We start from the raw sequence: 17,507 nt of genomic DNA, 5'->3' as shown, positions 1-17,507 counted from the left end.
GATGTCAATGGACTGGATTTGGGTTGAAACCAATCTAAATTAAAATGAATTTGAACAGATTGGACGGTCTAGACATTGAATTGAACCAGTCCAAAATGGTCCAAAATATTCATTGGATTGAATTGAACCTGGTCCACTTATAATGGACTCACATTAGACTGGATTGGATTGGACCAAATCCAGTCTAATTGACACACCTGATTATGCGGTTATTCTTCAGTTAGGTCAGTTTAGAAACTTCAAAAAAAAAAAAATCATATTCAGGCATCAACATTTACAAGGAGAACGAGGCAACAGAATCGAGAGGATAACTCGAACACTACTAGTACAATGCCAAGATTCAAAAGTAAATTGAGTCCTTTGTAATAAAAAGAATCCATTGTAAGATATATCGTAAATATACAACTTCTGATTGTGATGAACTAACGAAGGCTTAAATTTTTCATTCTATCTGTGATGGTAATATGATTTTATTGAATTCAACCAGAACAGACTGAGATTTGTAATGGACAAAAAAAAGGGACAATCACAGCTGCATGGTTGAGCTAGCAAAAATAAATCAATCAACCCGATCCATCCTAAATCTAGAAAGAATCAATGTTATACAGATTAGTATGAATTCCCTTTAGAAGCATAATTTTGACTTGAAACTGCACTTGTTCATGTAAACAACTAGGTAGCTGCAAAATCACAAAGCACAGGGCTTCAGTATCCACAAAATGATAAGGTGTCAAATTAAATGAGACTAAACTTAAGGATTGAGAGGAAGTCAAGAATCCAAGAGAAAAGACGTGCAGTCTATTCAATCAGATGCTTGATGAACAGCATTTTCTTTTTTAAATTCCCCCAAGGCAAAATGCCAAGGAAACTTGTGTTATCAGGTGGGCATTTTCATCAATGCATCTATGGAACCACAGCAGAGGAATTAGGTGTCCGCTGTTTAGTCATTTTTCCGAGGTGGTATTACTGCTCAAGTGGTAACTTACTCAAGTTTCAGTGGCACTCCCCAGATGGAGAAATAATTAAATGTTTGCTTATACATAAGAATGTACGTGACAAACCAGAAATTTAGTTATTTACTTATTAAGAATGGGAAAGAAAAGTCACTAACCAATGAAAACCCTTAAACTATGAATGTTGCGAGTAGTGTATGCATTACAGCCCAATAGATTATAATTCCAAGACGTAGAGCAGGTTGCCTCATTAATGCTCTGTCGCATGAAACCCTGTACATTACAAACAAGAAATACTTGAACTCAGGTCACAAATCCAAATTAAAGTTCTACTGAAGATTAAGTTGGGACAATTAAGTTGTGCCTACCATAAGCCATCAATCATATCAGTTACAGGCCTTGTAAACCTTGGGACAATCTTTGATGTGGAAAGTGACTTGAAACCATGCACTTCAGGCAGAACCAACCAAAGAAGAAAAGAGAATTAGTAAAGAAAAAACATGTACTGTTATCGATCATCCTACAATATTAGTGATTCATGCGAACCAGAATTGGTGCAAAATATAAAAGAACAAAGGGAAGCTAACCTTTGTCATCATCTTCATCATTTAGAACACCATCAGCAGGATCCATGTCTATTCCAATGGCAACTTGATCATTATTAACCTTGCGCAGACTGCGAACATGAGATGCCCCAGTAACTGTCCTTTTGTTTATCTGCAACAAAAGTACAACAGATGTTACTTTATAGAAATAACTACAGTTTATAAATCAGTCTTGAAGTTGGTCAATTTGAAATGAAGGGAAAAGAATTGAGGAAGACAAATCCTCTAGGAACCAAAGAATGGATACCCAATTGCATCATCAAAAACAAATTGCACTAGACTAGACCTGTTCACAGGCTGGGTTTCGGGCTCAGCCCATGAACATTTTACACTACTTCAGGCTAGTGCTTCAGGCCAGACCCATTCAGATTTTAGCAGAGGTTCAACCTGAGCCCGGCCAATCTAATTGTAAATATAGTCTTCATCATACTACTGTTTTCTATTCATCAACCATTCTGCATCGTAATAGTCAATACATATAAAATACATTTTTATGTGAAGTAATGCCTGGAAGACCACAAACTAGATGTGCATATGCTTATTCAATTCTTCTCATATAAGCCTCATTCTTACACAATTCAAGAATAAAGTTACGGATGAATTCGGTGGATCAGTAGATAACATATGGTCAAGACACCTCAAGGAGGATTGGCAAAGGACATGGCTGGTCTCCTATGCACTAGGGCAATTGCCCAGTGAATGAGATAAACATGGGAATTTAAGAAGTTGGGTATTTTCCTCATTCATGTGTTAATTAAAGCAAAATATTTCTCCATCATGTAATACTTTGACAGAGTGAATATATGCAATATTCTACATTTCTGTGAATTGAAATTAGGTGCAACTATGAAATCATATAACTATTCATTTTCAGCCACCTAAATTCATGTTGAGGGATCCAACAGCTGACTAAGTTCACCTAGAACACCAGTAAGTGAAAAAAGGCATGGTGATCTACACAGCCATGCATTTATAAGGAGTCAGGATTCCTATAAGGATCATCTCAAGGTATTATTACTAACATCTTTACTATATAATGCTGATGCTTGTCTTTATTAATTATTATTATTATTATTATTATTATTATTATTTTAAAAATTTGCGTGACTTGGCTGGGCTGGTCAGCATAGCTTGTGGATATCAATTGACCTGCCATGAGGCAGGGGGCCAATGCCAGGGCCATGATTTATAAAACTTGGCCCATTGCTAATATAGGTGATACAGGAGCTGTGTAAGAGTTTAGATAGCCACATTTCACATGAATATAACACCTGCATTTGTATCAACCCAAGACAATCATAATGTCATGTAGAAAACTAGAAATAAATGGTTATGCCAAAAGTTCATAAACCGTACCCTTTAGCTTTATTTTCTTTTTATTTGAAAAAGTGGTGAGGTATTCTATTCATATGAAAGATCATCACCCATGTACAACATGGGACTTACATTCGGGAATATATATACAAAAAGAGAAAAAATCTAAATGGGACATCTAATTACAAAACAGGTCAGGATCAAAAAAGGAGTTGTAGTCTCTTCCTTTGACAAGTTATGTGTGCACAACCAAGAATAATAGCATTTCTTTGATTTTCTCAACAACCATTATCTCCTCACTTGCTTTTCTTTTTTCAAAAATCCACAAATTTCTTTCTTCCCAGATGGTCCAACAAATAGCAGTCAGTATCATTCCCCAAACCACATATGTTTGGAGGATTTATAAATATAGAATCCAAAAGTCTGATTGAAACCTGGCTTATATTTTGAAGCTACGATCATTGTCTGAATAATTATTGGATTAAGCCTAAACAGGTTAAATGATCTGCTGCCTAGCTTCAGTCTAATGTGTAGACCTGTCAGGTGGAATCCTGCCTAAAGTCACAATTGCAGAACTAGCTTGTACTAAAGTCATTTTATCCACTTTTAACTTTAAATAAGAGTTCAATATTTTTCCTTTGAATCCTAGTTTGAAGGCTAAGGTAGAAGTATCTGGATAATTGAGTTTGCTGAGGAAATTTACGGTTTCTCATCATTTTGAGAAAAACATTAGACCCTTAAGTGGGTTGAGATATATTATTTTGAGCTATTCTGGCCCATGGGGTGGAGGAAACTGCTCATGTGCCAAACTTCTATCCCTTTTTACAAGGGCTTCAACTAGTTATATCAATAAGTTGGTAGGGAGCTTTGATAGAAGGTTATTTATTGCAGGGTAGAATCAGTTGGATGGCTTCAAATAATTATAGCCCTTCAGCATTCTTTATATTCAAGAAGCAAAGCCATTGGTATCTGGACTGAACATCTCATTCAATTAGATCCTAGGTTCCTAGATCTGCTAACAACCTAGCTTATCCAATGGAAAGAGATGGGTCAAGTATGGAATGGGGTACTCCAGCACCTGGGGCTGATGAATATGAACTCTTTTTGAGAGTCAGCACATATCTTTGTTTCATCTCCTGTCTTTAGTCACTTTAAACAGAAGGAATTTCGACATTGGATTATGACATGATTGTATTTTCATTTCTTATCTGATCAACAAAGCTCTCTTTTTGTACTTAAAAAAAAAAAAAAAAAAACGAAGAATGTCTTTCACAGCAAGGAAGATGAATTCCTGAAGATTAATCTCAAAATGCACGATGTTCTTCTATGATCATGTCAAGATAAGAAGTCAAACTGATAGGCATAGTTTTATACTTCTTCTGAAGGTTCATTCACAATTCCACATATTCAATGTTTGCTTTGTGCAATGGCAGAACAAGATTTTGTAAATAAGGCTTTATTTAGTTAAATAGAAATGAATTGGGGTGACAAGGTTATTCAAAAGAAACTGGTGTTGTCTTACTAAAAAAGCACAGTTTGATCTCAAACTTTCAGCTCTAACATATATGCGGGAATATTTCATCTTTTTAAGAACACATCACACATGAAAGCTCAGTTCTACTAGTAACATAATTAATAAGTAACTTCCATCTAAAATATGGAGGGAGCAAAAACAACATACATGCAAGTCTTTTTTTTTTTTATCAGTGACATACATGCAAGTCTTCTTACACAAGTCCCTGAAAAGCACTTCATTTGGTATAAGAAAAAGAAAATAGTGCATGAGGAGATGACTTACAAATGGTTCAACCTCCAAAATCTCAGTGGTGGTCATATTGTTTGATGGGCCAGAAACTCCTGAACCTTGAAGCAAAGCCAGTTGGGTTTCCTTCTCTTGTAAAGACCTCTCAAGAGTTTCTTCTTTGTGCAAAAGTTCTTCTATCCTACTCTTTTCTTCTTGTAACAGAGCTTCTTTGCTTTGAGCCATTACCCGTAGATTTTCAGATTCTGACATGATAGACGTGATCTGCTTATCAATAATATCTTTGTATGCATGCATCCGGTTGCAATCGCTATCACCAAGATGTAAATCATGCACCCCAAGACGTGAAATGATCATGTCCAACCATGTCATCACCTCATTGATCTCATCCGAATTTTTCTTGTTATGTGATGAAGCTAGAAGATTATCAGTCAACTTTGTATTCTCTTGACGTAGGAATGATATCTCTGCATCTCGACCTTGCAATTGCGATTGAAGACTCTCAACCTCAGAGAGGAGGCTTTTAAATAGATGATGAAGGTCATCAAACTTGGTCACAGTGATAGAAAGATTTTCCATAGCCTTCGCATGAGAAGCTTCAAGGTTCTCCAAATCTAGATTCTTTTGTTGCACTACTTTCTCCAACTCCTCTATCCTTTTTGTCAATTCTTCCATCTGTAATTCCTCTTCATCAAGTGCTTGCATGAGTGCCTCATTTTCTGCCATGCAACAAATTGTGACCGTCAAAAGATTGCATTGATAAACATCATATATGTATATGTTGTGTGTGTGCAAGACAGACAGACAGACAGACAGACAGAGTGTCATAAACATACCTTGTTCTTTGGAAGTTAGCTTATCTGCTAATAATTTGTTTCTCTCCTGCAATTCCATTGAGGAGGCTTCCTCATGCCGTAGCTCTTTTATCCTCAACTCTAATAAGTTTCGCTGTTCCTCCAGCATCTCTAACTGCTTCTCCAATTTATGCACCTGGTCTTTAGCAGATTCAAGATCTAGTGAGTACCTCCTAGCAACAGCTTCAGCTTCCTTGATTTGACTTACAAGCTCCCCACAGACCATATTACTCTGGATGTCCTTCTCCTGAAGTTCTTTCTGCAGATTAAATATGGTGGATTTCAGATCCTTTTGTCTGTCCTCTAACATACTTGTCAAACCCCTAACTGCTGTTAATAAGCTTTCTGCTATTTTCTTAATGCATTCTTCTGTTGTAACAAGAACTTGTTCATCAACAGGGTCTCGTCCATTGATGTATGTTGGCAATTTCAAGTCCATCCCCATGTTTGCTAACACATTTACTTTAGATTCCAAAACATTTCCAACCATTTGGGTTTTCTGATTCTCAATTTCAAAAATTGAGGTAGTGAATGCTTCATAAAGCAAGGCAACACCTCGACGCATCACAAAAATTTCAGTATCTTGTCCCTTTTTCATCAACTCTGAACAAGTGACGTCTTTCTTCAGGTGTTCCAAGGATTCTTTCTGAGAAACTATTTCCCCATGAAGAGTCTCCATGACTTTAGACAGGCTTACAGCTTGTTGGTCAGCAGAGATGGAGTGTTTGTGAATTTTTTCTTTCAGAGAATCAATTTCTCTATTGCATTCACGCAATCCGTTACCAACATGATGAAGCACTTCATTTATAATGCTCTCATCAAAATGATCCTGCATCTTCATCTCTGAGAAAGTACCAGTAGTAGGAAATTTCCCCTGAACAAGCAAATCAAGATCAGAAAGGCAGATTTTCTATTACTTTGTAGCTTACATATGGAAGCATGTCAGGATTGAGAAGTTGGTACGAACACATCTCATCTACTTCAGTCTATCCAACCAAAAGAAGATTAACATCCAGAGAAAAGAGAGATCCTATACCACACAAAAATAAGTAATAACACTATAAATTTATAGCAAGATGTGGAAAAGCCCATATCAAACAAATGCCAAATTTTACAATGCAACCCTAATAATTAATCTTTCATTAATTTTGTTTTGCTTCAAATTCATGCAGAAGAGATTGAAATGGAATTTTCGACTTTGACAAATAAATACAAATACATATAATAAGCCACATACAATGGTCAAGGAGAATACATTTTTAATTGTACAGAGTGGTGAGAATAGCTTGGTTCTCCGGTGCAGTTTAATGTTTGCACTTAAGAACATTGGGTGTCAGGTAAGAAAGGCAAAAGATTAAAGAGGAGCATTCTACTTAAAACTAAAAAATCAGCTAAAAAGTTGTCTACAGAGTAGAACCTACTCAAATTAATTGGGTAATAAAGGGGAACAAGGTACGAGTTATTTAGTTACTTTATAATACAGAATGCATCTTTATAAACCTAAAGATCCTTCAATAGGAGAATTCCTGTTTCCCAGAAAACCAGAACATAAATGCACATCTAAGTTCAACAAAGCAATGAAGTTGGTGTGTATATGTGTACACCATGTAGTTAACACCAAACAGTTGAATAAAGCTTTGTCGAGTTGGGGTTAGTGGGTATACATTTGGACACTGGGCAGGAATAAAAGGTTTCCTAATAGGGTCAATCTCACTAGACAACCCAAGGTGGAGAAACTATTGTCAATATGAAACCATCCAATAAATAAAGGGGCCCTCTAGATTGTCTGTGTATTAAAATTTTTCCCTAAGCCAAACCAGGAGTTCAAAATTTCATGTGTTAAAATACCGCTAAAAACAATATCCTATTTAGTCAAAGTCAAATTTCTTTACAAATGAAAGATTGAGGGTTGGGGGGTACACAACTAGGAAAAGAAGGAAGAACACAAAAAGATACCTAAAGAGTTGGGAGTCCAATTTCTGGCATCAAGCTTGGAGTTGGAGTGGTCTAAACAAACCAGGTCAAGGGTTTTAAGAAACAGAGCAGCTTGGTCTAGCTCAGAGACTCTCAGATCCCTTCTAAAACCCAGATTCCAACTTAATCCAGAAGACTGGGAGAAAGACAGAAACCTCTGAATGGGTTCATTTTTAAGAAGGGAGAGGGAATACAAGGAGGGAAAGAGGTCCAAGGGTGGAATTTCCAATCCAGGTGTCTTCCCAAAAGAGAACCCTTTCTCCAATACAAGCATCATACCTGATAAGGCTCAGAAAAGGGGGAAGAATGCCATTAATAGCCTTCCACTGAGAGTTCAGAGTAGCCCGCCAAGACACTCCAGCATCCCAACCATTCTCTGCGTGTCCATGAATACTCCCTATAACCTTGTGCCACAGCCTATCCATCTCTAATGGCCATCTCCACAATATTATATTACTATAGAAAAACACTAATACAAGCAAGGGTACAGGGCAGATTTAGACTAGAGGACTGAACAGGTGGCACATAGAGAGGTCCTTTATGTGGTGGGTAATTCAGATCAGTACATCTATCCACACAGCAAAAATAGAGCAGGCTTTATAGGAAAGCCCCCTAATCAACCTAATAGATAACATTTCTCCTATTTACTATATATGACATATGAGAGTGGACTGGCTAGTCTGGTCATTAAAGAAGTCAAAATGGTCCAGGATGACAAGAAGGTTGGAGCCTGAAAAGGGCCTCACATATCCCACTTATGACACTATAGTTCATTGGAAAATTTCAGCCCAAATACCCTTTAACATATAACCTGAATAAGCACTTTCCTACACTTAATTAAAAATTAGGAACTTTGGTTGGCTAATCAATCTGTATGGCTCCGCTTGAGAAGGGCGTAAATACAAATATGTTCAGTTCAAATACAAATTGTCATTTTCATGAACCTTGCACATTTGTATTTGCACTGAACATATTTCTATTTAAACTCTTTCCAAATGGAGCCTATAGGAAAGCCTCCTAATCAACCCAATTCGGGAACTTTTTCCTATTTAGTATATAAGACATATATGAGACTGGACCGGATTGTCTGGTCATTAAAGAAATCCAAATGGCTCAGGATGATAAAAAGGTTGTGGTGTGAAAACAGCATCATGTATCCCTCTTAAGACACCTTATTCAAGGGAAAATTTCAGCCCAGACAACCTTACATAATAGACAGAATAGGCTCTTCCTGCACACTCCATTTATTAATGTTAAATTAAAAATTAGAAACTCCAGCTGAGCATGATGGATGGATACAGCAGGCTGAATAGGAAATCCCCCCAAGTGATATATAGAAAGATATGGATGCAACAGTTCATGATATAAATAAATTCTTCCATTTGCTTTGCTAACCCTTTCTCAAGTACAGCAGTCAGATTAGCGCTCATTTTTGCTCTTTTCTTTCTCCCCCATAATAATAATTCCATTACTTATTCAAAAATAAAGGAAAAAGAAAAGGAACTTTATTCTTTCAGAATCAATGTTGATCCTTATAAGGATGGACAAAATCTTAAGCCCCTGATAAAGACAGAGCAAATCCAACTGCATACACAAAAAGCACCCAAATTTGATAGGAACCACTTGTCGTAGGCTACTAAATAGGATGGAGAATCACCCATAGGCATCCAAAGTAGTCTTTCTAATTTTTCTTCTTTTACTGAACAAAGGTAAAGTATATTGTATTAAATCAAAAAAGTATATGGTCCTCTGTACAATGAGTTTCTGTACATGTATAACAGAAAAAGAATTCCTCATGCTTGATCATAGAACCGCATTTTGTGTTATATGTCCCATGTCAAAAAAAGAAAATATATGTATATCAAGACCATGATTTTGTATTACAATTTCAGACTAGGCCTTATAATCAATCCTATTTCATCTCTATCCCAATTTTATATTGTATTGCCCCTTAAATCCTACCTATTTCTGGCCATTTTTTTATTATTTGATCAATGCCAAAATTAGCACGCCATATTATTCACATACCAATGAGGTCTGAAACCAAAATGGAATTACAATATTTATGAAATTCCATCAGATCTTTAACTCTTGAACTGATGCAAAACAAAAAAAAAGACAGTCCAATAAAACACATCAAAAGACAAGCAAGGTAGACAACAATACAACAAACTGAAAAATGTGCAGGCAAGAATGGAAATTACCTCTTCCATTGAGTTGCTGGAAAGAAATCCATGAGATGACTTGAGAGGAGAGAAAAGCACATTATTGCTATTCATTTGTTTCAACAATGTGCTCATACTAGCATCTACATCATTTAAAAGCCCCAACTCCTTGATAAGAACATCTTCTACCAATTTTTTAACACCAAAGCATCCATTCCTGAGTTGATCAATGGCAGCTTTCAACTCCATAGCTTCTGAATACTGGTTCTTTCTTTCTTCTGAATGAAGAGTAATCAACTTTTCAAGATGTGAAAGGGCTTCATCTCTTTGAGAAACCATCACATCTCTTTCCTTGGAAACTTCTGCAAGAAAAGCCTCTGCCTTTGCTAACTCCTCATGTAGGCCATCAGCCCTTTCATTGACCTCATTCAGCTCTGCTAGAAGCAGTTCAGTTGCCCTTTTAGACTTCTTTGCTTCATGCTCTGTTGATGCTAAAGCTGCATGCAAATCATGATACAGTTTCCCTATTCCTTCCAGCTTCTGTACAGGATCAATGACACTAAAGTCACCCTCAACAGAAATTCCATGTAAAGTATTTAATAACCTGTTCAAGGTCCGATTGCTATCCTCCAAATTGTGCTCAGTCTCTGACAGACGATTCCTTAAGAACAAACTCTCAGATTCTAGAGTCTGTACCTTCTCTGCATAGGCAGACAATTCTTTTATTCTCTGTTCATAATGCACAAGAACATCTCCCCGATGGTTAAGCTCACTCTTTAAGTGTTCCATCTCAGTGTTCATCGCTTCAATGGTTTGTTTTAGACTGTCCCTCTGTTGCACCAACCCCTTCCCTTTCCTAACTGCAACATTTAACTTCTCTCTTGTGGAAATCAACTTCTGTTCCTCCTGATTAAGTCTCTCTTTCAGGTCATCTCTTTGTGCATTTAGCACATCAACTTCAGAAATCAAAGATTGAAGCTTCTCCATAGTTTTGTCCCTCTCCTCCTTCACATGAGACAGATTACTCAAAGCCTCCTCAAGTTCTTTCTTATAAACTGTCATATTCAGCTCTGCGGAATCTAATACATCTTTACCTCTCCTTTCATAGTTTGATGCATCAACTTCTTTCGGAACAATTTCCTTCACTGTGCCTTCAAGTGCTGATTTATCCATGGAGAGGGCTCTATAGTTGTCTATAAGCTTCCTCAGAAATCCTTCTAGACATTCAGTATTACTACTGCCAGGCACCATGTGTTCTGTACCATAATCCTGCAGTACATCACTAATTAAAACCTGCAATCTCCTAATCTCATCCTCCATATGGCGATGATACTCCTCAATCTCAAGCTTCTGAACCAACTTCTCTTGCAAACCAGTTAGTTCATTCATCAAATTATATTTCTCAAGTTCATATTGAGTCGCTTTCTTGGAGACATTTTCAAGTTCAAGAGTGAGAATTTCCAGATTTTCAGAAAGGAGGCCCTTTTCATGAGTAACCGCTTGAAGTGTCACTTCAAGCTCAGATATTTTCCTTTGCAACTCTTCCAAGTCAGCTGTGACTGACCCACAATGACTTTCAAGGTTCCCAATCTTCCTCTGGAGAAGATCCTTATCTTGGTAAACCTCAGAGAGTGCACCTCCTAACCACTCAATCCTATCTTCTGGCTCCATCGACCGCAACTGCAAGGGCATATTTATCCTGTCCAAGATTTCTTCCCACCTTTGCACAAGGTTGTTCCTTTCCATTAATGACTGTTCCAGCATCTCATTTTGCTCAGCCAAGCCATAGAACTTATTCTGAAGCTCCTCATATTTTATTCTCAATTCATCAGCTGGATTTGAGCTCTGCTGTACATCTTCTTTCCAGGCATCCATAACAACAAAACCTGCATCAGAATAAGACCCACCACCTACAGAACTTTTCTGATCCCAGTCAGCCAGAGGCAATGAGTTCCCCATTACTGATCTTACCAGCCACTCAATCTTCTCAATTATATCTCTGGAGTGAAAATGCTCTGGAAGATCAAGGTCTTCCAATAGCTCTTCTATCCTCTGAAGAATGGAATCTTTAACGAGAAAAGATTCTCTTAATGCAGTAGCCGAGTTCCGAATGTACGAGAGTTCAGATTCTAGAGCTTCGACACGCTCACCTGCCTCAGAATAAGCCTTAAGTTTTATCTCAGCCTCATGAAGCCGAGTGTCTTTCAACTGTAATTCCTGTGAGCACCTCTCAAGTTCACTGGATGTCTCTGCCAATGACTGTTTTAGACCGTCTCGCTGTGTGATCAAGCCTTTGCCTTTTGCAACAGCTATACTAAGTTTCTCTCTAAGAGAAGATACCCTCTGCTCTGACTGCTCTAGTTCAGTTACTTTTGCTTGTAAATCAGTACATACAGCTTGAAGGGCCTCCTCTGTCTTGCTTAAACTTCCCTTTAGAAGGTGAATTTCATCTTCTTGTTGAAGATTCAAGGAGCTTATTTCAAGCATCCTTCCCTTCAGTTCATTCAGTTCTGTTACCTTAGACTCGAAACTGTCCTTTGACAAGCTGACCTGCTCACTAGCTTGTCTGTACTTTTGGATAAGAACAGCAATTGAAGACCCCAGGAGTGAAACCGGTGACTTATCTGAGTCAATCTCCCTGGCTTCCGCCTTAATTATGCCCTCAACATCTTCAACCAACTCAAGAACAGCTTTTGTGTCAAGGTTGCTTTTATTCATATCTTCAAGTTCTTGTGTTCGCTTTGTCAATTCCAACTCGAGCTCATTCTTTGCATTCTCCAGTTGTAGCCTCTCATCTAGCAACTTGCCCAACTGTTCTATGAGGTTGCTTTTATTCATATCTTCAACTTCTTGTGTTCGCTTTGTCAATTCCAACTCGAGCTCACTCTTTGCATTCTCCAGTTGTAGCCTCTCATCTAGCAACTTGCCCAACTGTTCTATGAGGGCTTCATAGTGATTTGGTTGTAAAGGATCAAGCAATATTACATCATTCATATCCATATCATTTTCTTCTACATCTCCATGTGAGGCATTAATAAGTTCTCTTAGATCTCCATAAATTCTATTTAATAGCACTACAGCCAATTCGTTTCTTCTATGCAAATCAGAAAACTTTTCACTTAATTCTTCATGTAAGCAACGTGTCACTTCATGATCTGTGCAAGCTGATTGAAGTTTCATATGCAGATCCTCAATAACTTTGATCGCAGCATTTACAGAAGCAGAAATACGGGAATCTACATCAAAACCATCAGAAAGGAACATCGAACCATGGGGAGGACAGAATCTTCCAATAGATGCATCAAGCTCCTCAACTGTCTTGTAAATTACAGCAACAATAGAGTTCCATTCTTGATCAACAATGGATGCTTTCTCATCCACCTCCTTCTGCAGATTTTCTACTTGACTGAACATCATGGCTGCCATCTCATCTAAACTTTGCTTTACTTCATGCAACTGGCTCTGCAAATCACCAATTCTTGATTGATATACAGCTAACTTTTCATCCACCACATTTTCCAGGTTTACTACTTGACTGAACATTGTGGCTGCTGTCTCATCTGAACTTCGCTGTATTTCATGCAACTGGTTCTGTAAATGACAAATTCTTGATTGATACACAGTCAGCTTATCAACAAGCTCACTGTTTTTTGCTTCAAGATCCCCGACTTGTTGCTTTAAAGCATTGCAGAGAACCTTAAGTTCACTGTTCTTTGTTCCAAGATTATTGCTTTGTTGCGTTGAAGCTTCATATAGTGCCTTCAGCTCCTTGTAAGCAACAGCAGATAGTTTCTTATTGTTTTGCTCTTCCTTGAATAGTTCATCAACCTTGATAAAATTAAGATTCAACTCCTTGAGCACATCTCTCATGTGGCCAATTTGCACCTTTGCCAATTGAAATGGATCTGGTGCTGATCGTTCTCCTTCAAGCAGAGGTACCTCTTCTGGTTCACTGTCATCTTGGTGAACTTTCAACTCAAATGCTTGAATCAATTTTGATACTCCAGCGGACGACGCTATACCACCTGATCTACTTAAGGATGTTGACTGAGAGTGCAACCCTTCAATCGCCTTTTCAAGTTGCATAATTATTCCCTCAGCCTCCTCCACCAGCTTCAAGTGATCCATCAATTCTATAGTTCCAACAGAAACATCAACCACTTCCTTTTCCATAATGCTCAAGTCTGCAGATTTCCCCATGACACCAGAAGCAATCTCTCCATCACATTTTTCCTGAATTTGCTGAGAAGTTTCATCTAAAGTTGAATTATAATGACCCATGCTTAGCATATCAGAACTGTCTAGCCGATTTCTACGTTCTCCAGCCTGACTGATTGGTTGCATAGCATTAATTTCTTTCGTCTTAGCTTTATGCATCTCTAGGCTGCTTGAAAGAAACACATTTTCTTCAGTGAGTTGTTCAAGACGTCCAATTGCTTCTTTATGATCAACCTCAAGCTGCTTGTATTTACCACATTCCTTAGCTAGCTGATCTTGATAAAGAGCAAGCTCAGCTAAAAATTTCTCATGTTCATGTGCAAAATACCCTTTCTCCTGCTCAAGCTTCTTGTTCTTCTCTGTCAGTGATGTGAGACTCCCATTTAAGTTGGCATTTTCAACAGTGAGTTGTTCAAGGTGCACTATTGCCTCTTCATGGTCAACCTCAAGTTGCAAATATTTACCAGATTCCTTATCTAACTGTTCCCGATGATCAGCAAGCATGGCTAGGAGTTTCTCATTATCATGTGAAAAATACCCTTTCTCCTCTTCATACTTATTTTTCTCCTCCATAAGTGACATAAGGCTCCCATTTAAGTTGGTATTTTCCACAGTAACTTGTTCAAGACGTGCAATTGCTTCTTTAAGGTCAACCTCAAGTTGCATATATTTACCACGTTCCTTCACCAACTGTTCCTGATGATCAACAAGATCGGCTGAAAGTTTCTCATTCTCATGGACAACATGCATTTTACCCTCCTGAAGCTTCTCGTTCTCCTCTTTCAGCGATGTGACACTCCCATTTAAGTTGGTATTTTCCTTTTGTAAAGATGCCACTAAGCTTTTGAGTTCATCCAACTCTGCCAATAGAACCCCATAATCCTCCTGTGATCTTTCCAGTTTAGCCTGCAAATCATGAGCCCTGGAAGCAGTTTCCTCAATCCCTCCTCTTGCAGTGAAAAGTTGTGTTTCAAACTGCTCCTTCTCCTCTACTCTCACAGCCTGAATATCAGATTTATACTCTACAAGTTCGTTATTGAGACTTAGGTTGGCTTTCTGAGTTTCTTTGAGTAGAGCATTGAGCCTGCAAACTTCGTCAACCAACTGACAATTATGCTGATCAAATTCAAGTTGTAGCTCGATCTGTTCTGCCAGTTGCAATTGGAGGAGTTCTTTTGCAACATATGTGAAGTAAAATTCCTCCTTAAAACTCTCTAAAACATCAGCAGAGCCACCTCTCAGCACAATGAAATTACTCACATCCCCTTGATCTGAATCCCTCCCTATTACTTCCAAGGGCTTTTGATGAATTTTAGTAGCATGTAAACCAGCTCCACCAGGAAAAGCCAGTTGTTCATTTACTTCATGCATTTTCATTCCTCGTTCCATATCAGGTTGAACCCCTTCTTTCCATTCACACACTAGATCACATGATGCTGATAAACTTCCCAAATTATTTTTGTGAGAAGAAGCTGCAACTAGATCTTCCTTCTGCACTTCTGATATCAATAGAAGATCAGAAGCTCGGGTACCTTCTTGCTTGTGAGTTGTCTCAGTGGAAATAGAAATACCACCCATCCCATGGATTGGCTTTCTCGTGTCTTCCCCATCTGGAACTGCCATTGCAAGATTTTCACCACTTCCCTCATACTTGGTTTCAAGAACTCCCCCATCTATTTCATGCTCTACCTTCACGTATCCAACTTCTGAACTCTCATCATCATGTAAATATTTTTCATCATTCCCATCATATTGATTTGAACCCGAACCAGCAGCTTCCTGCATTGCCCCTACCCAGCAACAAATGAGAATTTAATTATACATCAAATTCAAAAATTACATTTTCTAATCTGACCAACTTATCCTGCTTACTTTTAATAGAAACAAAAAATAAGACATTGATGAACAATAAAAGAAATCGAGCAAAACCTATTTCCCTTACCTGATCTTCCCTTGAATTAATCATCGACGAATAGGTTTCTGCCATTTTGACTGCAACAGCAACACCCTCAGTAGTTTCCACTGTAGCAGGTGAAGTCAGCAACTCAACAGACACCAGCTTTGCATCATTGACAGACTCCCCTCCCACCACCATTTCCACGGGTGGAGTCCCTGGTGAATTAACCCATGATGCATCAGCCTCAAAAGAATTAAGTTTACCCGTAACAAGTGCAGATGATGGATCAACTCCAGGTTGTATTTTAGCATCAAGGGTTGGCAAAGTTTCTTCCTTTCGCAAATCAACAGATGCCAATACAGAACCACTAGCTGATAAACTTTCCCCTCTGTTCAACTCTGCTCCAACAGATGAACCCGATGACTCAAGTGTTGACATATCAGTATCAAGAACAACTGAACTCCCCACAGAAAGTGACAACGACGAATCAACAGAGTCCACATCAGCATCTTGAGGTGACAACGGATCCCCATCAGCCAAGGCCGAGGCTGACGGTTTATCAGCAGCTGATGCGAGTTCAGCATGCACCTCACGTTCGGACTTACTACTCTTACGAGTAGATTTTCCTTGGCCACTCCCTTTAGTCCCCTTCGTCTGCCTATATTGTTGGAACTGATACACAAAATCAGAGAGAAGGTTAAATTCTGATCTCCCTTAATTCACAGGCTCCCCAGCTACTAAAACCAAAGCTTAATTGAATTAAAACAAAACCTAGGTTTTCCAATTCAGAAAATCTTCAGATATTACACAGATCCAGAGTTCAAAAATATCGACAGTAACCTTTTTCATCCCCGCGGCGAGCATATCGTTCTTCTTTTTATTCTTCTCCATCTGATCTACTCCGTAATCAATCCCTCGTCCACACCACGTATCAATAACAACTCATCCTCCCCATCAAATCTCCACTCTTAAGCACAAAAAACAATAAAAACACTTCATATTATCAAAAATGTAATCGAACAAGGAAATCAAACAAAACCCTAATTCAATTCAAGGGCTTCTTCAACAGTTTCAAAATAAACATTCACACTCCTAATCCTTCTCGAACACTACGAAAATTTTGAAAAAAATATATATAAAAACTAAAAAATGCAAATAAAAATAACAAGGAAAGACACCATACCTCGATCCAATACAGAGTAGAACGAGGGAAGAAACCCTAATTTTCCTTCTTTTTCTTCTTCTTCCTCGTCGTCGTCGTCGTCGTTATTCTTTTGTTCTTGCCTTCGCTGTGTCGGTTGATTATACTCTGTGAAAGCTCTCTTCCTCTCTTAGATCTGACGCAAGCCTTCTGGTGAGATTTTGTTTGTTTTTTTCCATCGAACAGAGGCAAAACCATGGTCGTTATTTTTTTTTTATCCGGTTCGGGTAACGGTTAAATTAGGGATCAAACCCATGAAGGCATGAAGCGACGGTTGGGATTGTTATCATTCGTCAACGTCAATAAAGAAGAATAGATGCGGTGGGTTTGGGCTTTGGGTTGTTGGGCTTGAAAAGTAAGGGCAATGGGCTAAAATATTTGAGCCCAGATGATGAATCCACTATGTATTTGTTTGTATTCATAGTGGGCTACAATTGTGAGCCTACAAATACCACTCAATTAAACATATTGATTAAAGTTTGACTTGATTAGTGAAGATTACAGATTTTGATCTATCACATCTTGATAGAGGTGAGCATTTGATTTATTTGGTAAAAAATTGAA

At 38.1% G+C, this 17,507-nt stretch overlaps 1 protein-coding gene across 2 annotated transcripts; it reads right to left on the bottom strand.

Annotated features, from left to right (window-relative positions):
* Positions 1 to 339: 339 nt before the first annotated feature.
* LOC104609080 (nucleoporin) lies at positions 340 to 17,127 on the bottom strand. Of its 2 annotated transcripts, none has more exons than XM_010275294.2 (10): positions 16,926 to 17,127; positions 16,583 to 16,709; positions 15,788 to 16,414; positions 9,667 to 15,635; positions 5,471 to 6,362; positions 4,671 to 5,353; positions 1,541 to 1,670; positions 1,322 to 1,403; positions 1,112 to 1,226; positions 340 to 680 (listed from the first exon to the last, which is right to left on the bottom strand). In XM_010275294.2, exons 4-9 carry the CDS (start codon positions 15,628 to 15,630, stop codon positions 1,124 to 1,126), a joined length of 7,854 nt encoding a protein of 2,617 aa, XP_010273596.1. In that variant the 5' UTR covers positions 15,631 to 15,635; positions 15,788 to 16,414; positions 16,583 to 16,709; positions 16,926 to 17,127; the 3' UTR covers positions 340 to 680; positions 1,112 to 1,123. The 2 variants fall into 2 exon arrangements, with proteins under 2 accessions (XP_010273596.1, XP_010273595.1); XM_010275293.3 differs by having other exon boundaries at positions 9,667 to 15,624; positions 16,926 to 17,110.
* Positions 17,128 to 17,507: the final 380 nt, after the last annotated feature.

The sequence above is a fragment of the Nelumbo nucifera genome, chromosome 8, assembly GCF_055504915.1.
Source record: "Nelumbo nucifera cultivar China Antique chromosome 8, China Antique-T2T, whole genome shotgun sequence".
Lineage (NCBI taxonomy): Eukaryota > Viridiplantae > Streptophyta > Magnoliopsida > Proteales > Nelumbonaceae > Nelumbo > Nelumbo nucifera.
The sequence above is the reverse complement of the archived record's forward strand: the minus strand, read 5'-3'. Positions and strand labels throughout refer to the sequence as shown.